This window comes from Lissotriton vulgaris, chromosome 3_1 (genome assembly GCF_964263255.1).
Source record: "Lissotriton vulgaris chromosome 3_1, aLisVul1.2, whole genome shotgun sequence".
In the NCBI taxonomy this organism is placed as follows: Eukaryota; Metazoa; Chordata; class Amphibia; order Caudata; family Salamandridae; genus Lissotriton; species Lissotriton vulgaris.
Genome location: NC_141689.1, coordinates 1,112,647,216 through 1,112,674,910, shown reverse-complemented (window position 1 = coordinate 1,112,674,910; position 27,695 = coordinate 1,112,647,216). Strand labels below are relative to the sequence as shown.

Genomic DNA, 27,695 nt, shown 5'->3' with positions numbered 1-27,695 from the left:
CGCACTACAATAATCACAATCACTCTCTGAGTCAAGTGTGATTTCTTGTTTTGGAAACTGTACCCGTGTTACCAGGAAGAGATAATACCCAATACCTCTTGCGCAGAGAAGTCTTTTGGATCTCCCATTTGAACATGGCACAACCAAAAGGTCTCAATGATCATGTTGATCTGAACTGTTTTTTGTAAAATTCAATAACTCACAGACTCACTAACAACATGAACAATTGTGAGCCTAGCAAACATGTTAGATTTTCCCTATAATCTTGTAATTTTTATGGATTTAGCCTTAAACTGTATGAAAGACGTATCATCATCATGAACTGGTTACGTATTTGATTATGATTTTATTTTAATTATTTGTCCAGTCTAACACGAACTGTGTATGAATTGACTATGAGTATTTGACATGTAAAGTATAGATATGCACAATGCACAAACTCCTGGTACCATTCACAGTACTCAGATTTGTCTGTTCATTTTCACGACCTGAACCGCATTGCTTTCCGAACGTTTTCTAGTACAATTAGTCAACTTCACTGATAATCCGGTAGATCGCACCTTTTTTGATTATTATTTTCATTTCCACGTTAAGAAACCACACATCGTCCGCTTTCTATTTTCATTTTTATTTGCAACCCACGCGTATCTCTTCCGGGCCGGGAGTAATAACATCCGGCACTGGTGAAAACACCGCCAAATCACTTTTTCGAAACCGCGGCAGGATCACTTAACCGTCCGATGAAATACTATGAACTAGGTGAGTGCTACAATCGTCACGATGTCACCATCTGAAAACGCCGTCAGGTTACTTTGAATTTCTACGTGATTAAACACAAGCACTGAACCGATCGGGTTCTTCTTTCAGAAAGCAGTCTGTGAACCCGGACGACACCGTCTATGTTTCTGACCTGATGCAGGCATATTACACTCTTAGGTACGGTTGCGAATAAGATATTGACCATTTTTAACACAACACGTTACCACAACGTAATAAATTAAGAGCACGACAATCTTCTATGTGTTTCAGGTTAATTTCCGTGAGCTCACATATACTGAATTGACCTATTCAAATACATTTCTCAAACTTTCGACAGTTTTAGAAGGTACGATTTTTTGTTTACTCGAGGTCCGTTCATCTTTTGTTTACTCTATGCGGAACTAAGGTGCTTCCTAAATAACAGTAGTCAAATAATACCGACAGTAAAAGTGTACGGGTTGTTTAATTTTATGAATTTGATGAATTCACTGTAAGGTATAATATAGCAAATGTCAGGAAACGTTTTGTATCTTCATGTAAGGTTTTTGTACTAAACAATGCACAGACTTGATAAGTGTGAAGAGTGTTATGAATTTATGAAAATCTCTATGTATATGGTCACGAATAGATGACAGTTGTGTTTTATTTTCCTCAACAGAAAATCAATGCCCCTGACGAAGGGCATAATGACCGAAATGCATTGGGCAAAGCATAATTTTGATTTTTGAACTCTGTGAAAAATTTAGGATTACAACCAACGAAATTGTATATTTCAATAAAACTTTATTTTGAAAGTATAAAGCTATAAAGGAAATTTTTCAACGCTGTGTGCATCTGAGGACGTCATTCCCGACTGGAATGACGCTACCATAAGCATTATTTCAGCCTCCAAGACTCAGAAGGAGGAACTCATTTAGCACCTAACCACTTCCAGTACCGTTTTACCATTACAAGTAACTAGGAGTGCGACAAGGTTCAGTCTTCTAACCTTCTGTTTCCATAATGTTGGGCCATTACAGGAGCGTGTCCGCTGGTAGGCCTGTAACGGCCCATGGTTGCCACCTCATGATGTATTGTATTAGCTACAGCTTTGTAGGAGGGGTGAGTGATGCCACATGATGTGCCAGTCATGTCCCATGCAAGGGATGTGTGGCTATCATAAGGCCCAGTACTGGTGATTCAGCGTGTACTGGCTGAGTGTCTGAGGTACCAAGGGGTGCCGACGGGGTCAAAGTCTCATTATCGATAGGCATCCTGTCACTTGTTTAGGCTATTCCACAGAATATTGTCATTGAGGACTTCAAGGTGAGTGGATAATCTGTAAATCCAGCGTTGTTCCTTCAGTAATAGATTTTTCTCATTGTCTGTCGGTTGGACAGGAATTTGCTCAATTATTGTCCACTGTATGTCATTATGTGTGTTCCCTGTTTGGAGGAAATGGTCCATGAGTTTGCTGTTAGTATTTTTTACACTGGATAGTGCTTTAGTGTTCCGTGATACGTGTATGCACTTTCCTTATGGTCATTCCCACGTATCTCAATTGGCATGGACATACAATTAGATATATAAGGTTTGCTGAATTGCAATTGGTATGTTTCAATTGGTGCCATGTTCTCCTTGGTTCCAGGTCTAGGGTCTTGTTGTGCTGAGTGGGATGACAGACGCTGCAGTCACCGCAGGGGTAGTGACCTGTGACTCTGGCTGGGTAGCCCCCATATGGTGTGTATTGTGGGGGTTGTGGTAGGTTCACTTTTCTTAGGTCATGTGGCCACTAGTTGATCCCTTATGCTGCTGGATTTCTTGTAGGCAAAAAGAGGTTGTTCCCATTTGCGGTTTCCAGTATTCAAGATCCTCCAGTTCTTTCTGATTATCTTAGCAACTTGGGTGGAAATACTGTTATAGGTTGTGACACAAGTAAGTGGGGGGGGGTATCTTTCGGTCTATCTGGTGTCTCCAAAAGGGCCTCTCGGTTTTGTTTTGTTTTGCACGCTTTTTGGTGTTTTCTATAATTCTCTTTGGGTAGCCATGTTGTTGTAATTTCTTGGCTAGATCACTGGCCTGTTTGTTGTAATCCTGTCTGGTGCTGCAATTACGCCTGATGCGCAAAAATTACCAGAAGTGTGAAGAGTGTTATGAATTTATGAAAATCTCAATGCATATGGTCACGAATAGATGACAGTTGTGTTCTATTTTCCTCAACAGAAAATCAATTCCCCTGACGAAGGGCATAATGCCCGAAATGCATTGGGCCAAGCATAATTTTGATTTTTGAACTCTGTGAAAAATTTAGGATTACAACCAACGAAATTGTATATTTCAATAAAACTTTATTTTGAAAGTATAAAGCTATAAAGGAAATTTTTCAACGCTCTGTGCATCTGAGGACGTCATTCCTGACTGGAATGACGCTACCATAACCAACTTTATGGAAGCCATACTCAGGCACAGGACAACCACCAGCAAGCGCACGCATCCTTGCCCAGATAGCACCACACGTCTGTTTACCATTTTATATGGTTCTGGCAACCCCTCTTGGTAAAATACCCCCTAAACAGCATGTAGTGACAACCCCATATTGTATCACCATGCGCTTACCAACACACACACGCCTTTTATTGGCTTAACCATATTCATACCATAACATTATGGACGCCACATTCAGACTCGCTGGCAAGTCCATGCGTAATTTTGCCCAGACAGCTTCAGGCATCCATTTTACCACCACTCATATTGTTTTGGTATATCACTCTGATTATTAGTGAAGACCCCTTGCGGTTTTTAACCCCTTCAGCGAGGCGCGAATTTTCGCGCTGGGCTGAAGGTTCTAATGAGCCTATCGGCTCATGACGGAACGGTTCCGTCATGAGCACAGCTCAACCGACGCTCGTGACGGAACCGTTCCATCATGAGCATGGAAGGGGTTAACAAAACCTTTAAAATACTAGGGAACTCTTTTACCATCACAGTTCTGGCGCAGTAGGGCTCAAGAGTATGTTTTCTATGTTTCCTTTACAGACGCTGCTCACATTAGGTTTACAAGAGGTGATTACATCTTACCTTCCATCTAAAACCAGTGGTGTACCTTTAATATGGTTATCCGGAATCCCAAGTGATGAAGGGCGGTTCCAAGTGGTGACTGATGGGTATCCTGGTAGGGATCACAAGGTACCTATCTATGTCTTTTAGTTTCATGTAGGGATTAACACTGACTTCTCTGGTTTAATGTACCACATTTAGACTTTTCTGTTTAGACCCATTGACACTTTTGTGTTTAAATGTCATTTAGGGAACGTGTCTCTGCACGGTCTTTAAACTCCCTTAGGCCCCCCCTTATCGTAGTGTTTTTTCTGCTGCTCACATTGAGACACGCCCACTAGGAGCGCACCAATCGCAGCTGAGGATACGCTACTCACACAAGCCCCACCCAGCTTCTAATGAGCAACACCTGCATCCAGCACTGGGTATTTAACATGCCGGCCACGGGAGCTCCGTTCCTAGGGATCCCTCCTCCGGACGACAGGTGTTTCAGCGGGTCAGGAGATCATAGCAAAGTGCATAGAGTCCCGACCTACCAGCAGGAGATCCTGGGAGTTTGTCCCCTGTAAATAGGAGTATGAACTGAGAGGAAACACCTCTCACACATAGAGCTCCTTAGCGTGTGCCACACATTCAGGGTACTGAATCATATATATCCCTGTAAATACACCCACACATAAAAGGTCATGATGAAAGCCTGTTTAAATAGAAGGCCTGGCTGAAACTAGTCGACCACACTGGATTTGGGAGACCATAAGTCTACCCCTACACGTCCTAAGCCTTTGTTTTTAATTTCCGCCTGGGGCCCACCAATAAACTTACTGCTTTGGGACCCCAAGGACAGTATTTTAAACCTCACGCAGCACATCAGAACAGCACACTCACGTTCCAAAAACCCGCTCTGCAGTAGCCTGGCGTCGCAGCACACCTGAGGCGCACTTGGTGCCTCGAGTGGGGCCAGATGATGAAGCATGCCACCAACTAGGCTGGTGGGTGAGGGCCTTCCTAACAAACCAAATGGTTTCCCATACTAAACACATAGTACGCAAACACTACCCCAAAAGCTGGTTCTTGTTGTTTACTCATTTAACCCCAGGGGAAACGAACTAGCTGTTCTAGTTCCTCTCTCTCCTTTTGATTGCAAGATTTATATAACACTCACTAGACCCGAATGTATCAGAGAGTTCTACAGGTTATGCAAATAGATACGTTTGTTTATAAGATATACAGTAGGGACTCTTAATGTAAAATTCACAAGACAGTACAGCACGCAATGGTTATAGTCAAAAGAAAAACACTGGGTATACGGAGGAGAAAGGCATCAATAAAAAAAGGCGAATAAACAAGTCAAACTGAGGCAATGGAGCAGGTAATGAGACCATCTAGAAGGTGTTAATCAGCGAGGAGAACGAAGAACAGTTTGTGTGCCTGTGGAGGTAGCTGTTGAGGAGTAGAGATTTGAGTTATGTTTGAATGAGAAGAAGGAAGGTTTACAGCGAAGATCCTTAGCTAGCGAGTTCCAGATCTTCGAGTACCATCTGAGAGGGAGCGAGATTGAGATGATCTCCTCTTGAAGTTGGGAGGAATGAGAAGTAGAGCGTTGAAGCTTCTCAGAGTTCGGGCTCTTCCAGCTCTAGGGATTCTCGTTTCTAAGTATTGGAGGGTTTTTGTGGGTGATGCAGGCTGTCTTGAAAAAGCATCTGCCTTAGATGAGAAGCCATTTGAGACTACTGAGGGCAGGAGAGATGTGATCCAATTTTTTAGTACCTATGCAGACTCTGGCAGCTGCATTAAGAGCAGCTTTCTTGGGTGCCAGGTGACATTTAAGGGTTCCATTAGGGAGAGAATTGCCGTTGTCAAGTTTTGGGAAGACAGTCCATTGCATGACTGTCGTGAGATCATCTGGGGAAATAAATGGATTAACTTTCTTGAGGTGTCTGCTTGTGCAAAGTGCTTCTTTGGCAGAGTTGTTGATGTGCTCCACCATGGACATGTTCCTTGTTCAGGGTGATGTCCGATGATTTATCGAAGTTAGAGAAAGATAAGGCACAATTAAGTGCGTCCAGATTCGTGATCCAATTTAGGATAGGCAAAGGATTAGTTCTAAGGAAGAACAGAATTAGTTCTGTCTTTTTGGGATTCAGTTTAAGATGGTTTGGAACCAAGAATGTATACTAATAAGTGTGTTGTTCAGTTGTCAGAGGTCGACTGGTGATTTGATTTTGCAGTAGAGTTGTATGTCATCGACATATAGGTGGACTTTGACCTCTGCTTGGTTCAAAATGGCAGTGAGGGGTTCCATGAAGAGATTAAAAAAGGCTGGGGAGAGGCTATAGCCTTGGAGTATGCCTAGCATTGCAGGAGTTGGGTTGGAGAGACAGCTGCGGATTTGTATTTGCTGACGGCGATGTTGCAGACAGGACATAAACCATTTCGAGTAGAGCTTGGCGATTTACTGTATCAAAACCCCAAATAAGTCGAGTAAGATTAGGAGGCAGGCATCCAGGTTTCTGTTAATCAGTAGCGGACGGTCATGGGAGTGCTGCCGGGCGGTGACGTGGGGAGGGGGAGGGGCAGGGTGGGGGTAGTAAACTATGGAGGGCCGATTACAGGTAAGTAAACATAAAAATAAATAAAACAAATTTTGTTGCGGGCACTGCATTGCATTTAGCAACGAAATTGTATTGCTAACAGCAACACCTAAATTGGTCAATTATATCAGATGCTTTGCAGGGTAACCTTTGAGGCGCAATCATTTTCTCCTTTAAAGTGGCGAAACATGTCATACCCAGATAACCTTACCATTAACATAGGGGCATATTATCAAGGGGGTTTATCTCCGCTTTTTTGGCTTTAAAAGCCAAGAAAGCGGAGATAAAATTATCTCCCTATTACCTAGCTGTCGCTAACACCAGTAGCGACAGCTAGTAGGAGATAGCGACGATCTTGGGCCCCACTTTGCATGTCAGAGAAATGTATCACTAATAACATGCAAAGTGGGCGTGCCAAGATGTTAGCGACTGGAAACAGTCGCTAACATCGTTATCTCCTATTACCAACTTTTGGAGATATTCGCGCTAAGCGCGAATATCTCCAAAAGCTAACACCTGCCCTGAGCAGTTCTTAGCCATGTTATCCAATGGGAGGTGGATAACATGGCTAAGAGCATTAGCTCGGTAATGCATGAATATCGCTGACTTTTCAGCGATATTCGTGCATTGCAGCCGATTTTTATCGCATTTGCGATAAACCTTGGTAATACCAAGGTTTATCTGCAATAAAAATCGCCGCAGATCGGCGATAAATTTTTGTCTCTAACCAAGCAATAGGGATAATTATCGCTTTAGATTGATAAAATTGAGGCATTATTTTGTGACCTTGTAAACTGAAATACAGGGTTTGCATTGCAGAGGTACAAGGGTAGTCAATGTATTTGAGTAAAGCGTCATGGATTCTTCTATTTTGCTGGCTTAAAAAGGTATGTATATCTGAGTAAGGAAGTAAATAATGGTGTTTTACTCTTTCTATGTGTGCTGCAGAATGCAGCACATGTGAAAAGAGGAAATAACGAAGAGAAATAAAGATATTTCTCCTCGTTATGTCTCACTATGGAAGCTCTAGCATTTTGACGCATTCCCACATCTACTAGTCTTCAAGTCTTTGTAAATCTGGTAATGCGCCAAAATCCATGGATGAAAGAATGGAAACGCACTTTTACACCCATTGTACGCCTCCCAGGTTGAAATGTAACATAACGCAGTGCAAGCAGCTGCCTTATGTTACATTTTCTTACAAAACTACCTAAGGCCTTGCAAATCAGGCCTTGTCCAGCTTTGTAAATATTACTGAAGCCTTTATGTTGTCCTTCCGCAAAGGCTTCATAAATATGGCATTTTTTTCTCTTCCCCTTTGACCAAATGCAGCAACTCTGGTTGCAGTGCTGTATTGCATCAAACATCAGTTAATATGGGCCCGGATTCTGATTCTGAGCTTGATCTATGTGTTACCTTGTCTTGCTGTTCCCTCCTCATGATAAGTAGTTATTTTACCACTCCCCTTTCTATACATGTTATGTTTTGTCGGTATTTATAATATTAAATAAAGAAACAAGATCGAATTACACACGTGCATTGGTTAAATCTATAGATGAGCAATCTCTTGCTTTTTTTTATTTTTTAGGCTATCCCCTTCCCTGCCTGGTGTTACTATTGATTTTCTACCTGATCTGAAACTAAAATATTTAAACATTAATAAAGTGTCGTTTAATACAACAAAATGACATTACATCAGAAACAAATTCCCTTTAATCACCGTGAAGCAGATTGATCCATCACTCAAGTATGAGCTTGAAATATGCTGTAAATGTTTACTTGTTTTTCTAAATATCGGATTTTCAATTCCGAAAATGCACTTATCGCTTCCTAGTGCCGTCTACCATTATCAGCAATTGAGTTCACCTAATCAGAAAATGTCAACTTTATCATCAACATTCTCATTTTTTATTAGCACCGTTCAGCGTTTTGTATGCAATAATTGACTTTGCACCCAAATATTATATGCTGAAATTACTTTTACTTCATCCTAAAATATAAGCTTTGTTTGTAGAACTATACTTACAATGTCTTCAAATGTTTGTAGTGTCCTAGTCTAGATAGGACACAGGACACATGCGTTACTGTTGGTGGCTAGTAACTTACTGACCACGCCCAGGGCCCTGGGCTCTTTATTAACATTGTAGCGTGTCCACGCTTACGTCTGGGCTCTACCACAGCCCTTTCACGCTTGAGGGGGAACCAATCAGAAACAGTGGGAGGGGGCGTGTGCTGCAGTGGTACACCCCACTGGCAGCAACACTACATTCCTCCTTTACCTAGGGATGAAAATGAAGAAAACAGGAAAACAGATACCAGATGTTCAATAGTCTATCAGGCCAGTAAAACCTGCTGTGAAAATTGTGATTGCTGCTCTCGACCAAAGTTCACCAACTGTCTCTGGTTTAGTCTCTGCTCAAACAGGTAAAACCTATAACATTTCGAATATCAAAACAGAACAGTCTTACTTTATTCTCGGCGGGGTCAGCCATCTCGATTGGTTCAACGCCAGCACTGTGCCACAAAGTCACGATATCTCTGGGAAGGCTTTGGACACGGACGCAGGTTGTATCTTGTTTGGCTTCGGCCTTCCCCAGTGGCTGTGGGCGACTCTTCTGTACTTCTGTTCTCGTTGACGTCGGGCTCTCCCGCTGGTTCTTCCGTCACGCGAACACTCGAGGTGGTGCTGTCTGGTTGGCTCGTCGCAGTGTCTGTTCTCACTTGTCCTGATGGTCGGCGTTGAGGAGTCGGGTACCACTCATCCGGGTCGGGGTCTGCGCATCCCTCGGGTACTTGCTTGAAAAACGAGACGTTCCTTGTGACCGATTCTCCATCCCTGACAGCTGTGACCATGGTCCCGTTTACTACTGTCACAGTCCATGGGACCAGTTCAAAGGGCAGGCGGAACTTTCCTCCGGGGTGGCGGTCCTTCACCAGTACTGAATCCCCGACTTGTATGGCGCTGTCTGTCGCTCTTCTCCGTCGGGACGCTTCTTGGTTGGATTTGGTGCGCTGCTCCATGGACCGGTTTCTAGGGTTTGGAGCGAGTCCCCACGCCGGGTGGTGCGGAATAGTGTCCGCCATGACTCGATTGAAGGAGAGTCGGCTTGGGGAAACTCCCGTGGTGCAATGCGGGGTCAGGCGGTACTCTCGGAGGAATTGGTAGATGGCCAGCTCCAGGCACAGGCCGTCGGCAACTGTGATTTGTATCGTTTTGTTCAAAGTCCTCATTAGTCTCTCGACCTCTCCGTTGGCCTGTGGCCATCTCGGCGTTATCCGTCTGTGCTTGATGCTCTGGCTCTGAAGGTACTCCGTGAATTTGTTGCCGTTGAACGGGGGTCCGTTGTCCGTACGGACTTCCTTCATGAGCCCGTGGGTGGCAATTATCTTTTCGAACTTTGGTATTACTTCTGAGGCTGCTGTTGACGACACAATCTCGACTTCCGGGTAGTGAGAGAAGTCGTCCACCACTACGAGCATGTACTTGCCCCCAGGGAGACTGCCAAAGTCTGCACTCACTCGCACCCACGGGGAAGTGGGGCCTTCTTCGGTTACCACTGGCGCCGGAGGGTTTGGGAGGCTCGTTGCGAGACACACTGGACACCTATGGATCACCTCTTCAACTGCTCTGTCGAGCCCAGGGAATCACACCTTGCTCCGGAGCCTGTTTTTGGATTTGACGATCCCCTGGTGCGACCCGTGTGCTAGTAAGGCAGCTTGTTGGGTTAGGCTGCTGGGTAGCACCAGGCGGGGGCCTCTCAGGAGGCAGCCTTCGGTTGAGACTGACAGTTCGTGCCTGACTTGGTACAGGGCTTTCAGGGTTGCTTGGGCGTCCGAGGTGCGAAAGGATGCTGGGCTCTGGAGTGCCTTCCAGTCCCCGGACTCTATGGCATGGATTGCGATTTGGAGGCAGTCGTCATCCTTAGTGGCCCATGATACTTCTTCCAGAGACATGGGACGTGGCTTTGACCGTTCGACGATTAGTCGGACGTACTCTTCTGTGGCAGCTGCTTCGGCTGCTTCCGCGTCGGTGACTGGACGGGCGTGTCTTGACAGATAGTCTGCAGGATTACGTGTGCCGGGGCGGTATTCCACTGTGAATTGGAACTCTTGCAGCTGCAGCACCCATTTTTCAATCCTCGGGGCGGGCGAGAGGAGGAGCCTTGGAAGAGTGGTATGAGGGGCTTATGATCGGTAATTACTGAAAAAGGGTGTCCATAGAGGTAGATGTGGAAGTGGCGGCACCCCCACAGAATAGCGATAGCCTCCCGCTCAATTTGGGAGTAGCGTTGTTCGGTGGGCGTGAGGGTGCGGCTGGCGTACGCCACGGGTGCCCATTCCCCGCATGGTTGTCGTTGAGACAGGACGGCTCCCAGGCCAGTGGGACTGGCATCAACTAGCAGTTGTGACTCGTTTTGTGGGTTGAAGTATGCCAGTGTGGTGTCAGCTGACAGGGATGCTTTCGTGTTCACGAAGGACTCCTGTTGCTCCGGGCCCCACACCCAGGTGGCATTTGACTTCGTGAGGTCGCGGAGTGGTCCAGTTAGGTCTGACAGATCTTTTATGAAACGCCCGCAGTATGTCACCATGCCTAAGAAACTGCGGACTGCTGTTATAGAGGTGGGTGCTGGCGCGTTGTGGATGTCTTTCACCTTTTCAGGGTCTGGGCCTACTCCTTGATCGGAGAACCTGTATCCGAAGAAGCTTATATCTTTGCGCAGAAACTCGCACTTGTCCTTGTGGAGAGTTAGTCCTTTCTCCTTTAGACGGTTGAATACTGCTTGGAGGCGCCTGATGTGTTCTTCCAGAGTCGGCGCATGCACTAGGATATCATCGCTCACGTTTAGTACTCCGTAGAGGCCTTGGAGGACGTTGTGGATGATATTTTGAAACACCTCGGCGGCGCTTGAGATGCCGAAGTTGAGCCTCGTGTATCTCCACAGGCCGGCGTGTGTGGAGAAGGTCGTGATCGGACGTGAGTCTGGGTGAAGCGGGATCTGATGGTATCCTGATCTCAGGTCCATTTTGGAGAGCCACTTGGACCCTGCGAGTTCCCCGATGATGTCGTCGATGGTTGGCGTCAGATGACGTTCTCTTTTAATGGCCAGGTTGGGGAGGCGCATATCCACACATATTCTCACCGCTTCGGGTTGCTTCGGCTTCTTGGCCACGACAATGGGGGATACCCACGGGGTGGGTCCAGTCACCCGTTCAATGATTCCGGCTTGTTCTAGCATCCTCAGCTCAGTTTCCACTTTGGGCCGGAGGTGAAATGCAATCCGCCTGTGCCGGAGGGCTACCGGGGCCACTGAACGGTCAATGTGGAGTCGGACGGGGGGGCCTCGTAGGCATCCGATCCCTTCGAACAGCGAGGAGTGTTCTGCGACCAGATGATCCAGGCCTTGAGCTTGCACAGTCAGGGCAAAGTGGATGAGTCCGAGTTCTCGTGCGGTCTTGCAACCCAGGAGGAACCCTGAACCTTCTTGAGAGACGTAGATCTTTGTCTGCAGCTGAGTGGAATTGTGAGACACAGTTGTTCGGAATACTCCGCACAGGCGCAAAGGGCGTCGGGTCCCGTAGGCGAACACTTGCACTCTGGTGGGGTGAAGCGTGGGAGCGTCTTCCAGGCACTGGTACACGCTGGCGGCCATGAGATTTATCGTCGCGCCAGTGTCGATGAGGGCTCTGACGGTTTGGCCATGGACATGGACGGTGCACATAGGTTCGTTTGACGACGTGGCAGCTAAGGTGTTATGCATGCGCACCACGTGGACTGACGCGGTGTCTTCCTCGTCATCGTCCATGTCGCTGCTGTTTGACGTGTTCGGCAGTGGCGCCACTTGTCGCGCCCTCCTGGGTGGGCTGCTTTGTTTCTTCCGCTGCGACGATAGACAGACGCTCGCAAAGTGGTTGGCCTTCCCGCGCGCGCTGCAGATTTTACCTTGGGCTGGGCAGGCGCCCTTGTGTGGGGTGGCACCTCCGCACCAAATGCAGGTCCAATCGCGGGTGGGCTGGGGCTGATGTGGCTGGTCTTTCCTCTGAGGTCTCGTCCGGTCGTCTGGACGTCGTGACTTGACCACGCACACCGGCTCTGTCTTGACCTTGACTGCTGGGTTTGGCTCCATGTCGGCTGCACGAGCCTTGGAGAGTTCTTTAGAGCGTCCTAAAGCGAGGATGTCGCGCATGGGCATGGCGTCCGTTTCTAGCACCCTCTCTCGCAGCTTCAGAGAGGCACACCCCTGAATGAATTGGGCGCGAATTTCGTCCTCCGCGTCCGGGAGCGCGCACGTGCTGGCCAGCTTCTTAAGACGCGCGTAGAATACATCCACCGACTCTTCGGGGAGCTGGCGAGCCTGTCGGAGCAGGAAGCGCTCGTAATCCGTGCTAGTAAAGGGCTCGAAGTACCTGGTAATGGCGTCTCGCAGGGTGGCGTATGTGTGTGGAGGGTCGCCTTCCGTGATGTCCTTGGAGATGTCGTGAATCGCCTCCCCTCCCAGGCTGGTGGGTGAGGGCCTTCCTAACAAACCAAATGGTTTCCCATACTAAACACATAGTACGCAAACACTACCCCAAAAGCTGGTTCTTGTTGTTTACTCATTTAACCCCAGGGGAAACGAACTAGCTGTTCTAGTTCCTCTCTCTCCTTTTGATTGCAAGATTTATATAACACTCACTAGACCCGAATGTATCAGAGAGTTCTACAGGTTATGCAAATAGATACGTTTGTTTATAAGATATACAGTAGGGACTCTTAATGTAAAATTCACAAGACAGTACAGCACGCAATGGTTATAGTCAAAAGAAAAACACTGGGTATACGGAGGAGAAAGGCATCAATAAAAAAAGGCGAATAAACAAGTCAAACTGAGGCAATGGAGCAGGTAATGAGACCATCTAGAAGGTGTTAATCAGCGAGGAGAACGAAGAACAGTTTGTGTGCCTGTGGAGGTAGCTGTTGAGGAGTAGAGATTTGAGTTATGTTTGAATGAGAAGAAGGAAGGTTTACAGCGAAGATCCTTAGGTAGCGAGTTCCAGATCTTCGAGTACCATCTGAGAGGGAGCGAGATTGAGATGATCTCCTCTTGAAGTTGGGAGGAATGAGAAGTAGAGCGTTGAAGCTTCTCAGAGTTCGGGCTCTTCCAGCTCTAGGGATTCTCGTTTCTAAGTATTGGAGGGTTTTTGTGGGTGATGCAGGCTGTCTTGAAAAAGCATCTGCCTTAGATGAGAAGCCATTTGAGACTACTGAGGGCAGGAGAGATGTGATCCAATTTTTTAGTACCTATGCAGACTCTGGCAGCTGCATTAAGAGCAGCTTTCTTGGGTGCCAGGTGACATTTAAGGGTTCCATTAGGGAGAGAATTGCCGTTGTCAAGTTTTGGGAAGACAGTCCATTGCATGACTGTCGTGAGATCATCTGGGGAAATAAATGGATTAACTTTCTTGAGGTGTCTGCTTGTGCAAAGTGCTTCTTTGGCAGAGTTGTTGATGTGCTCCACCATGGACATGTTCCTTGTTCAGGGTGATGTCCCATGATTTATCGAAGTTAGAGAAAGATAAGGCACAATTAAGTGCGTCCAGATTCGTGATCCAATTTAGGATAGGCAAAGGATTAGTTCTAAGGAAGAACAGAATTAGTTCTGTCTTTTTGGGATTCAGTTTAAGATGGTTTGGAACCAAGAATGTATACTAATAAGTGTGTTGTTCAGTTGTCAGAGGTCGACTGGTGATTTGATTTTGCAGTAGAGTTGTATGTCATCGACATATAGGTGGTCTTTGACCTCTGCTTGGTTCAAAATGGCAGTGAGGGGTTCCATGAAGAGATTAAAAAAGGCTGGGGAGAGGCTATAGCCTTGGAGTATGCCTAGCATTGCAGGAGTTGGGTTGGAGAGACAGCTGCGGATTTGTATTTGCTGACGGCGATGTTGCAGACAGGACATAAACCATTTCGAGTAGAGCTTGGCGATTTACTGTATCAAAACCCCAAATAAGTTGAGTAAGATTAGGAGGCAGGCATCCAGGTTTCTGTTAATCAGTAGCGGACGGTCATGGGAGTGCTGCCGGGCGGTGACGTGGGGAGGGGGAGGGGCAGGGTGGGGGTAGTAAACTATGGAGGGCCGATTACAGGTAAGTAAACATAAAAATAAATAAAACAAATTTTGTTGCGGGCACTGCATTGCATTTAGCAACGAAATTGTATTGCTAACAGCAACACCTAAATTGGTCAATTATATCAGATGCTTTGCAGGGTAACCTTTGAGGCGCAATCATTTTCTCCTTTAAAGTGGCGAAACATGTCATACCCAGATAACCTTACCATTAACATAGGGGCATATTATCAAGGGGGTTTATCTCCGCTTTTTTGGCTTTAAAAGCCAAGAAAGCGGAGATAAAATTATCTCCCTATTACCTAGCTGTCGCTAACACCAGTAGCGACAGCTAGTAGGAGATAGCGACGAACTTGGGCCCCACTTTGCATGTCAGAGAAATGTATCACTAATAACATGCAAAGTGGGCGTGCCAAGATGTTAGCGACTGGAAACAGTCGCTAACATCGTTATCTCCTATTACCAACTTTTGGAGATATTCGCGCTAAGCGCGAATATCTCCAAAAGCTAACACCTGCCCTGAGCAGTTCTTAGCCATGTTATCCAATGGGAGGTGGATAACATGGCTAAGAGCATTAGCTCGGTAATGCATGAATATCGCTGACTTTTCAGCGATATTCGTGCATTGCAGCCGATTTTTATCGCATTTGCGATAAACCTTGGTAATACCAAGGTTTATCTGCAATAAAAATCGCCGCAGATCGGCGATAAATTTTTGTCTCTAACCAAGCAATAGGGATAATTATCGCTTTAGATTGATAAAATTGAGGCATTATTTTGTGACCTTGTAAACTGAAATACAGGGTTTGCATTGCAGAGGTACAAGGGTAGTCAATGTATTTGAGTAAAGCGTCATGGATTCTTCTATTCTGCTGGCTTAAAAAGGTATGTATATCTGAGTAAGGAAGTAAATAATGGTGTTTTACTCTTTCTATGTGTGCTGCAGAATGCAGCACATGTGAAAAGAGGAAATAACGAAGAGAAATAAAGATATTTCTCCTCGTTATGTCTCACTATGGAAGCTCTAGCATTTTGACGCATTCCCACATCTACTAGTCTTCAAGTCTTTGTAAATCTGGTAATGCGCCAAAATCCATGGATGGAAGTATGGAAACAAACTTTTACACCTATTGTACGCCTCCCAAGTTGAAATGTAAAATAACGCAGTGCATGCAGCTGCCTTATGTTACATTTTCTTACAAAACTACCTAAGGCCTTGCAAATCAGGCCTTGTCCAGCTTTGTAAATATTACTGAAGCCTTTATGTTGTCCTTCCGCAAAGGCTTCATAAATATGCCATTTTTTTTCTCTTCCCCTTTGACAAAATGCAGCAACTCTGGTTGCAGTGCTGTATTGCATCAAACATCAGTTAATATGGGCCCGGATTCTGATTCTGATCTTGATCTATGTGTTACCTTGTCTTGCTGTTCATGGTAGTAGTTATTTTACCACTCCCCTTTTTAGATGCATGTTGTGTTTTGTCGGTATTTATAATATTAAATAAATAAACAAGATCGAATTACACACGTGCATTGGTTAAATCTATAGATGAGAAATCTCTTGCTTCCTTACTATTGATTTTCTACCTGATCTGAAACTAAAATATTTAAACAGTAATAAAGTGCCGTTTAATACAACAAAATGACATTTCATCAGAAACAAATGCCCTTTAATCACCGTGAAGCAGATTGATCCATCACTCAAGTATGAGCTTGAAATATGCTGGAAATGTTTACTTGTTTTTCTAAATATCGGATTTTCAATTCCGAAAATGCACTTATCGCTTCCTAGTGCCATCTACCATTATCAGCAAAAGAGTTCACTTAATCAGAAAATGTCAACTTTATCATCAACATTCTCATTTTTTATTAGCACCGTTCAGCGTTTTGTATGCAATAATTGACTTTGCACCCAAATATAATATTCAGAAATTACTTTTACTTCATCCTAAAATATAAGCTTTGTTTGTAGAACTGTACTTACAATGTCTTCAAATGTTATTCTTAGTTTTTAGTATTTAAATGTATTACAGTCAATCTCATCAAATTCACAGTTATGCCAAACAGATAACTGCAGAGGTGCAGTTTGTTTGACTTAGCTAGCACAGTTGGGCAAATTTGGATAATTCAGGGCTGAAGTGGCCAAACTAACCAATGTAAACTTTCATGTTTTAAATTATTTGCAGGTAAAAGTACAACAGGACATCCGCTGCAGGAAATGATTTTCCCCTCTGTCAATCAGGGCTGCCTGTCTAAAATTATAACTAGCGTCTTATGACCTCTACCTTGCCACTTCCGCACCAGCAGGGGGTGGCATCAGGGAAGGTGAAGGACGCAGGGGCATATTTGCAACAGGCAGCGATAATTATCGCTGACCTTGTATACCTCATTTTTTTCTATCGCTGGAATATTTCGCCAGGCTAGCGTTGTATTAACAACGCTTAGCGTCATGCCGATGTACATTCCAGCGATATTGCCCTTTTTCATGGAACATTGCTGGTTTTCCAGCGATGTTCCATGTAAAACTGTGATATGCTTGATGATACGACCCTGTGGTCGTATCACATGAATTCACCTCCCATGTTAGGTATGCCTTAGTCATGAATTTAACAGATGTTAAATATCCTCGCGTTGTAAATATAGCGAAGCTGCCTTCGCAATATTTACCCATGTTGATTCCACAGACACGTCTACTTTGCATCTAATTAGCGATGCGAAGTTAGGCGTGCTGGAAACGGGCGCAAAATCAGCAATACACGCGCTAGCGTGGCCTTGCTGATATCGTGATAAACTTATCGCAGCTTTTCACCCGCAAACGGACGATAAAGTGGCAATAAGTTTATCGCCTACCCTTGATAATATGACCCGCAGTTTGTGGGAACACAGCAAATCTGTGACTGCAGAGTAGCACTCTCACATTACTCTGGACCAGCAGAACGTCTGCTTCAGCACATAACCTGTTTTTCAGCCTCTTTGGGTCAACTTTGCACATAGACAATTTGATGCTATATTTTGCCAAACCTCCATCAGATGCCCGTGAGTGTCATGGTATGCAGAGATATGTCCCATCTTTGCCAGTAAATACAAGGTGGTCAAGTTTACGCATATGCTGATCAATGCCATCATATACCCCCTCTCCTGCTAGATGATGTAATTGTCAAGTATGCCTCCATATATCATTCAAGTTCAGAAGCCCAATATTCCGACATGCCAAGAAATGCCGTTATGTATCCAGACATGCCCCATCATAACCTAGTTAATGCTATGTACCCAGGCACGTCTTGTCAGATGACAGTCAATGTAATGTGCCCAGATTTTCCATTTGCTAGTCTTTCCCACTGTGTGCCAAGTCATGCCCCATTATTTGCCGCTCATGAGCCATAATTATCCATAAAACAGCTAATGTCGTTTACGTCATCATTTAGAAAATGATGTCCCAAGCAATAACCATAGTTAGTTGCTACTTAGCATTACATTGAATATTGATACATGTAAAGATTTATACAACTGGTTTAAAGAATCAATCACTGGTCTTTTTCAGACAACTCCAGAGATCTCCTGGTTCTCTACGAAGAAGAAGCGGAGGATTGGGCGGCGTACATTAGATCCATTTTCCAGAATGATTTACCGGAGGGAGTTCTACTGTACAAGTTGGAAGAGTCATCAATGGACCATTTGCCGATGTTAGCAAGTTATCAGTGTAAACTGCTCATATTATCCCAAGGGCTCCTGGACATCCTTGATGACATAAAGATGACTTTCCTGGTTGATCTGCTCCATCCTCCAGACAACGTGGTGATCTTGCTTTGTGGGGTAGAAAATTCGGATGCATTATATGAACTTGCTCCCATACAAAGAGCTTGTCATGAGCTCTTCGCTGATCAGGATCCAGAGGTCTACCTCTCAGTAATCTGCAGTGTGGTATATCAAGGGACTACTTCTACAGGTATGTAATCTCTCCTTTGATTATGAGCCTGGAAATGGGAGAACAAGAACATCTGTACATATAGGTAATCTGTACAATAATTGTATTTATGAACATAAGTCAACCCTAATCAGTTCACATTTATGATCGGAGGATTAAACATAAAACATTGAAAAATGCTATTCAATAATAAGAGCTCTCTGTTGCTCGCAGCAGGCACTAAAATATTGATCTTTGGAGCATCAATTGTGGTATATTATATCTGTATACATTACAAAGTGAAGCAGTTAGTGATCCGCTATTTCAGAAGAAAAAGATGAACACTGTTCAATTTGAAACCATTTTACTGACTATCCAGTACACCTTTTAGTGTGAGTCATCTATAAGCTTTGAAAGATACAGCCAATCGGATATATTGTGTTAGTTAATCTTCTAAAGTGCAGTGCTACCCCAAAAAATGGCACCCAAAAACCTCAGAGAGATGCCATGAACTTTGTTTTTTTTAAATGCAAGGAAATGGGTGCGTGGCCAAGATGGTGGACAGAAAGAATGTGCCATCCCGTCCCTCAATTGCCTGCTGCCAATCGAGGACTGTAGCCCATTCCCTAAGACCCTTTGGGTGTGCTCCCATTGTCAGGTCCCCCATGTGCACCGAGGACTCCTGGAATAACCGCTCATACTTTTCTGTTTGCTGCGAGCACCTTGTTGGCAGCCTCCAGGACTCATTACAAAATGGCGACAGCCATGTTGCGCTGAGGAGTGAGCAGACTGCACAGTCTGGCCAGCCTGCTAGCATATGGCATGAGTGGCGTCCGGTTAGCAGAGGGGCGGGGGAGCAGAAGTCATCAGCGGAAGCGGAAATCAGTGTCCCTGGATCACCGTGAGCAGTGGTCGCGGTGCTATGCAGAATGGCTGTGTGGTGAGGCAGAACCTAGCTGGGACGGTGGTTGATTCAGCACACCCGGTGCTACAAATCAGGGTGAGAGATTGGAGCAAGTCCCCAGAACATCCAGCGGCTCTTTGATCATACATGCCTATAACCCCTACAGGATGAAAACACCGTGCCAGCAGCTGCTGAGACTTGAGGCAAAAGGGCGACGGCCTCTGCATGCTGAAAGAAAAGTTGGCTGCATCTAACAGGGGGCCTGCCCTAGCATGCAGGGAGCATAATCATGTGAGTGGAAGAGCTGGGCATGTTATCACCTTCAGACACCGAAAGCAGTCTTCTAGTACCGCTGTAGGCAGCGACATGAACAGGCAAGTGGAGGGCTAAGCTGCCAAGTGGAGCTGGAGGGCCTGTCTGCAGCCACTTCTCCCCGTTGGGGGTTGTAACTTGGTGCAAGAGATCTGAGCAGAGGTAGTTGCTCTGAACTGGGCCCTGAGGCCACAGAACATTCTACAGATCTCCTGAGCAGCATGTGAGGAGAGGGCTTTGAGGATTGTGGTGGTGATGAGGCACACCCCTCTTACCTTATGTGAACTTCCTGATGGTATTGATGCAGCTGTTTTACCCCTGATCAGCCAACAGAAGCCCAAGCTTCTGGATCCCCCTCCCCTTCTCTGTGTTGATGATATCCTCACGCTTAAGCAGTGACCTTACCAAGGCAGAGGGGGGGGGCACTGAGCAGTAAGGCCTCTCCCTAGCTGCAATTTGAGGCACCATCACCAACAGCTCTCCCTGGGGATTGATGCTGCATCCTGTGAGGGAGACCCAGTGTCCGGGACAGATTGTATCTGTAGTGAAGCCTGGTGAGCTGTTTGGATGTATGTCGTTACAACGCATACTTTTACTCCGCGTACCATTACAACGCGGTATTTACAACGCATACCGCTACAACGCATAGCGCTTTGGGGTGCTGGATAGTGGTAAGTATAATTTACTATTCTAACTCCAGTCCCCGTGGACCCTAGGGAAGGTGTTGGATAGTAAATTAAACTTACCTCTTATCCTAGAGCGCCCCCCAGCGCAATGCGTTGTAACGGTATGCGTTGTAATGCCTGCGTTGTAGTGGTAGTGCGGAGTAAAAAATGCGTTGTAACAGGTGAATACCGAGCTGTTCTCTGTTCTCAATGTTAATATGGGCTGCACTTTGACTCAGCGCTCTACTGCAGTACTGGTGGCTCATCACTGAGCACCGATATAAGTGCAGGCTGCTACAAGGCTCACAATACTACCATGGTGGATCCAACAAAGTGAGGTGTTAGCTGGGAGAGCACGTTTCATTTTTGGAGCTGCCGGTGAGGGCCAGACTCGAGACCAGTTACCTATACAGCTGGACAATAACTACTGGCCGGAGTGAGACGTTGCTCAGACCTGCCTTGGTGTTAAACGGGGAGCCAGCAGTCACTAGTGAGGAAAGTGTTGGCCTCCTTAAGACTTCGACTGCCACGCTACCGAACACTAAAGTGGCCATGAAGAGGAAATCTCTAGATTACAAGTGATAGCCATGAAATTCACACACTAGTGCTGGACTTCTTACTTTTCCACCTGCCCGGACATTTGTAGGAGGGGCTAGGAACAGCCACCTCCTCCCAGATACCAGCACATCCTGGTGACTGTCTTGCTGAGGGTTTGTTCTGAGGCCCAAAGATGGGCACCAGTGTAATTGTCACATTGCAAGCAGGCCCTCCTACCTAGCTCCTTGGCTGTGACACCGCAACAAGAATAACCCCTGCACCAGGTGACAACCCATATTTCACAATCGTTTTTCCTTAGGGGGTGGACTCACGTCACTTCCCACATTGTGGGATTGGAGCAGATTACAGTGCTCTAACTACGAGATCATGTCGGCAGCTAGAGTGAGGAAAGATATATCCCTCAAGGAGATGCTTACTTGGTTCATTAGAGGCTTCTCGGGTGAGCAACCCTCTCCTTCTTGGTTGGAGTATGAGGTGGATGGCGAAGAAAATAATGCGCCCGCGGTGAGGTTCTTTCTTGAGGATTTGTTTGACTCCCTTTGGGAAGGCCTACAGATGGGTAAGACCCTTCCGAGGATATTTGCCATGACCTGACAGAGGTGGGAGACATAGTATCAGCCCTTGAGGCTCACAAATCCAGCCGAGATGAGGAGCTTGAGTAGCGGCAACAGGAAGTGCTCCGCCTTCGAGATCAACAGCTTGACATGAAAGCACATGCTGAAGATTTAGAGAATTGGTACAAAGAAATCATATCCGCATTACGGGAGCATCAAACAAATATGATTGTCCCGATATTAGGGAATATGTGAGAGTCATTGTTCTCCTGCTCCACAAGCTGATACAAACCCAACTCGATAGAGTCCACAGAGCCGGCCCGCCTCAACAGGATGAAGCTCGCCCCACAGACATTCTGGCCTGTGTCCATGATTGCCAACTGAAAGAAACAAAACTTTGCAAGGCCAGAGATAGCCTCCCTCTGCAATTCCATGGACATAAATTGGCTCTCTTTCAAAACCTCTTAGCTCTTACCTTGCAGAAACAAAAAGCCTTCCTACCAGTGATGCTCTGTCCCTGCGACAAAGGCCTCTCCTACTCCTAGGAACATCCGTTCTGATTGGTTTTCTGGAGGGAAGGAAAATTATCTTATCTATGATCCCCAAACACATGCCATCTGTTAAACATAGCAGATACAAAGGAGTCTGACCCGTCGAACAGCCCTCATGATCGAAAGGCCAAGAAACGTTTCTGTGGTGTTGAGGATTGGCCTTCTCTAAAGGGCAGCTCCTGGATCAAGTGACCATAGCCATGGAAGGGCAGGAGGTGTTGAACAACCTGACAGGCAAACCTGGCCAGTTGGACACCCCTGAGATGTACTGGAACCTACTGATCTTCCATACATCCGGGGGTGAGTGATGGTCCCCGGGGTGAAGGGATGGGAAAGGTGTTCTTCCAGGTGGAGTTGGAGGTACTTTAATGGCCCCTTGACCCTGGACTCCTTCGTAACATTCCTGGCCTTGGCCAGTGTGGTAAGTTTCAATGCAACTGTGTTAGTTCATTGTTCACAGTTGGGGTTTTGTTGGGGGGTACTCACATTCCACAGAGGTCCACTATGTTCTTGCTCCTCACGTGGAGCTTGCCATCATAGACATGGTTCACTTCCGTGGGTCAGAGATATATCTAGAGACCGGGTGAGCTGCAGGAGATTGTGGAGACGATTGAGCCAAAATCCCCTCAGATCATGCTGCAGTTCTCCATCTCTCAGAACTCCCCTGGTGCAGTGAGCCCCCCACCCCTGGTACCTCCAGGAGAGTCTACTGAAAAGACCTGAAATGATGTGACTGTTACTCAAGAGGTTACTGTTTTCCTGGCCTTTAATGACAATGCAGAGACCTCTATGGCCACTTTGTGGGAGACCCTAAAAGTGGTTATCCTAGGAGAGCTGATTGCCATATCGATGGTGGAAATAAACTCCCCCAAGACAAAAGGGAGGCTCTTCAGAGAGTTGTAGAGCTGGAACACATTCATAAGTTTACCGAAACACCCCAAGTCCAGCGACAGCTAGAGGATGGGTTTTTGCAAATTAAATGGCCTGGATTTGGATAAGGCTGAATGCGCACTACTCAGACTGCGACACTCCTTCCATGTTGGAGGAGACAAGTGTGGTTGGCTGTTGGCTAATAAACTCCGGGCTCAATGGCAGTTGGCACAGGTGGCATAGATGATACAGATGTTACTGGGGACGGCTCCAACGCAATGGCCTTCTGGGACTATTATGAGTGTCGACAATACAAGTGCCGCTCAACTCCACACTCAGAATATCTTGAGATACACGGTCCAGTGAATGACAGGAAACCTCCTAAAAATCAACCCAGATAAGACTGAGGTCCTGGTGATTCCATCCGCCACCTCACCATGGTGTGATCTCTACTGGCCCGCAGAGCTAGGCCCGGCCCCAAAACCCAGCCTGAACGTGAAGAGCCTGGGGATCAAATTGGACTGTGACCTCTCTATGGTCAACCAAATCTCCTCAGTAGTGGGCAGTTGCACTAATATTATCCGACAGCTACGGAAATTAGTACCTATCATTTCCCAATCTATGCTACGTTCCATTGTCGCAGCCACCGTGATCTCAAGAATAGATTACGGAAACGCCCTCTACCTTGGCCTACCAAAAACTCTGACAAATAGGCTACAGGTGGTGATGAATGATGCTGCCCGTCTTATTTTCAGACTGCCAAGACGTACTAAAGCATCCCCCCTGTTACAGAGTCTCCATTGGCTCCCCATCAAGGAACGAGTGGAATTTAAAAGCTTGTGTATAGCCCACAAAGCCATCTATGGTATGGCGCCAGCATACATTAAAGATCGTCTGGCAGTGTATAGCCCAAAGAGAATTCTCAGATCTTCAGACTCTCAACTATTGGTCTGCCCTCGGTACAAACTTGCCACCAAGGGCGGAAAAGCCTTTTCGGTGCTGGTTCCTCAGCTATGGAACACACTACTTGAGCCACTGCGCAGGGAAGAGAACCTCCTACGCTTTAGAAGGGGGTTGAAAACGCTGCTGTTTAGGAGGTCCGTGTGAGCCACTTAGGCTAGTGGAAGCCTTTCTGTATTGTCAAAGTTGTTGTTTTACCATCGATTCCCGAGCGCTTAGAGGCCTGTAGGTGATTGAGCGCGCTATAAATCAAAAATAACAATAACAATTATAGGGAGGCTTACTGTTTACAGGAGATTTACCAGGAGGCTCCTCACTCTTTCCTTCATGTGGTGCGCACCTCTCCCTGACATCTGAACAGGTAGATGCTTTGGACTGGCCTATTCGGGTGGAGAAAGTGATCTAGACCATTGCCAATCAGAAGCCCCCTTAGTCTCTGGGCCCGGATGGCTTCTCCGGCCTTTTTTATAAAACATTTTGCACCGCTCTAGCCCCAGTCCTCACTAGGTTTTTTAACTCCTTTGCTGAGTCTGGGTATATACCACCCTCAATGCTGAAAGCTTCCATTTTTGTTTTTCACAAACAGAGGATATACAGAAAGTATGTGGTTCATACCTCCAAATATCTCTTCTTAATGGTGATATTAAGCTGTTTACTGATATTCTTGCAGCGGGCCTGGGCCCCTACATGCCAGGTTTGGTAGAACCAGACCAGTCTGGGTTTATCCCCCATCATCAATGTCGGGGCAATACTAAAAAGAAACGTTCACCTCATTGATAAGGCTAAGTGCTCTGGTAGAGAAATAATGCTCCTGACTATCAATGCTGAGAAGGTGTTTGAACAGGTTAATTGGCCTTATATGGAGGGGACAATTCAGCATTTCCGCTTAACGCCGGCGATTCTGTTAGAAGACCTTGTGTAACTATAGGGAGCCGCAGGCAATGAAGCGGGTTAAAGGCCCCTTCTCTGATCCCTTCCCTATTCATAGGGAAACATGACAGGAGTGTCCACTGTCGCCCATGCTTTTTGCTCTCTACATGGAGCCCATGGCATAGAGAGTTCACAGCAATCCACATATCACTGGAATGTGCCGATGATGTGATAGCTGCACTCAATGACCCATTGAGGGCACTCCCGGCCTTCATGAAGATGCTTGAGGACTTTGGGAAAGTGGCAGACTTTCCGATTAATCTCTAGAAGTTGCGGGCCCTCAATCCCTCAGTTTTGCCAGCTACAGACACGTTATTAATTGCCCAATGTCTACACCAATGGTCAACTACCTTGATACCCTACCTGGGTGGTCTCTGCAGTGCACGCGATGGCTACCATTAATTACCAGAGTTTGCTCCAGGCAAATGCTTAAAGATTTGGCCAAATGTAAGCACTATTGTCTTTCATGGCTAGGTCGAGTGGGGGCATTAAAGATGACTATTCTTCAATGGGCCCTGTTCCTCTTCCATGCTCTCCCACTTGCCCCACTTTTGGGCATGCTTAAGACCCTGCAAAGGGAGCTGAATTGTTTCATCTGGGCAGAGAGGAGACCCCACATGAACCAGGAGAAGAGTTCCAATCAACCCGGGAAAGGGAACTGGGGGTTCCAAATCCATATTCCGTCCTGAAGATGGTCTGATGGACTACAGCCGAAAAGACCGAAACGTCGACCTTATCCTCTATTCCTGAGAAATTTTGTTTCTCTGGAGCAATACGTATTCTCATTATGAGATTTGTTGCTTAGGATTTTATTGAAATAGTTGTTCAGTCATGTGTTGCTAGGTTAATTTGATTTTACTTCCTTTCATGACTATATGCTGATTGATTTTCATTTGCTTGTACTCCCGTTGATATTTATTCAAATATATAAAAATATATATTTTCAAACTACTAGGCTCTCCCGTGTGATCCATGTTAAGATATCTTATTGTTTGATGTTGTCTTACGACACTTTGGCGTTTGTTCCGTAAGGACTAACTCCTTGATTAATTTTTGATTAACAAAAGATCGTCGCAAATCAAATCCCTTGTAGGATCTTTTTGCCTTTCATTATACTGCCCAAGCCTCCAAGGGTACATTTGGTTTCCCAAACTATTGATTGTTTTTAAGGATAGAGCAGTGTCAGGTCAACATCTATTGAAAGTGCTAGTCTAGCCCAGATCACAGAAGGCGTGGAGTCTGTACTCCTCTCCTATTGCTAGGGCTACTCTTGAAGTGTGGGATCGGTTGCCCACACACAAAGCACTGACTTTATTCCCTTCCCCGTTGACTCCCATTTTGGGTAACACGGACTTCCTCCTGGACTAGATCACACCAGCTTCTTGATGAGGCAGTCCGGGGGCAGTAGGTTTATAGGCAATCTTTTTGACAAGGCAGGACCTGTCTCATTGAGCAGCTTCTAATGGACTTTAATCTGTCGGAATCGGAGATCATGCACTATTTACAGATTCGCCATTGGCTCACTCATCCCACCATCCGGCCTATGGGACAGCACCCACTTACATTATTGAAATAGTGGCTTGTGACCAAAAGTACTAACAGTTACCTGATGACTGAAATCTAAGCTATCCTCCAGCGGGCGAATCCGGTGATCAAATCCTCTGGACAGAAGAGGTGGGAGACTGAATGGGGGAGGAAATTGACGTCTGAAGAGTGGAACGCAATTTTTTACTGGGTGCGGCGTATGGCTTGAAACACTGCTAGTATAGAGACATCCACTAACAGAGCTACCTTCTGGTACCATACCCCAGTCAGACTGTACAGGGGTGACCCCACTCAGAGTGTGGACTATTAGAGAGGCTGTGGTTCCCAGGGACCCTGCTCCATCTGCTTTGGGACTGCCAAAGTTTACGCATATTGATATACAGTACTGACAGATATTGATGCCCACTTTGACAGCAATTACCCAGATTTCTACTGAATGCATTACCTTCCGCTGAAGTCTCACAGGCGGCGACACATAGGTCTTGCGCTTTGTACTGCCCTTCAAAACATCCTCACCCACTGGGGCACGGAGAAACTTCCTTCCCACACTCCTTTTGATGGAATTTTGAGGGCTGACCTGTCCCGGATACCTCAGTTTACTGAACGTGGAGAGAGCCAGAAACCCTGGAGAGGGATCAGGAATGATCCTGAGATGGGCAAGTGGGGGACACTTACTTTTCTTTTTCTTTTCTAGAGAGGGAACTTGGAGCGAGTACCCAGAGGGAGGGAGGAGGGTTTGGATCTTTTGAAATGTATTTGTTTACTACTGGCGTGAGCTCCAACTTGCATTTATTTCCGTTTGTAATACTGAAATGCAATAAAACAGATTTGAACCAAAATACAAGAAAATTATTTCTTGTCTTAGATGGGAGGGTAGCTCGTTCCATCTTTATGGTGCAAGAAAGAAGAAGGCCCGACCACCACACAGAACATGGTGGATACATAGACCAGTGAGTGGACTGACCCTTGATCATCGAAGAAATTGATTGGATACATACCTTTGGATGGAGTTCTGGAAGTACTTACCTCCCATACTGCAAAGTATTGATCCCTTTTACTTCCTGTATTCATACATATACTCCTGACAGAAAATAGGGAGTCATGAAATCAAAGAACTCTACCCATGATTCCACCTGCACAACACTAGAACTCTGTCCAGGCCATTAACATCAACCCTACAAGTTGGCAATTTACTGATCTTACCTCCTAATGTGAACTGGTTATAAGGTGAAAAAATATGTACGTGATTTCCTGGTTACTATTAAAGCATGGGTTGCGGTTCATCATTAAAGTTTTTTTTTATTTAGTAACTCACCAAAAAACACACGGCAGCAATGAGAATTACATGTTGAAACAATAATAAATAAAGTTAGTCTCAACTTTCAAAAGCAGGGAGTAAAATGTTCTTAATTCAAAACCTTATCTGGAGTCTTGGGAATGACAATATCTGGT

General features: G+C 45.7%; 1 protein-coding gene across 1 annotated transcript in view; it reads left to right on the top strand.

Annotated features, from left to right (window-relative positions):
* The window catches only part of BANK1 (B cell scaffold protein with ankyrin repeats 1), a 2,350,097-nt gene that overhangs the window by 450,310 nt on the left and 1,872,092 nt on the right, over window positions 1-27,695 (top strand). Inside the window, exon 2 of the mRNA XM_086961584.1 lies at window positions 18,032-18,436. Within this exon, the coding sequence (XP_086817710.1) occupies window positions 18,032-18,436 (405 nt within the window). The remainder of the gene's footprint in view (window positions 1-18,031; window positions 18,437-27,695) is intronic.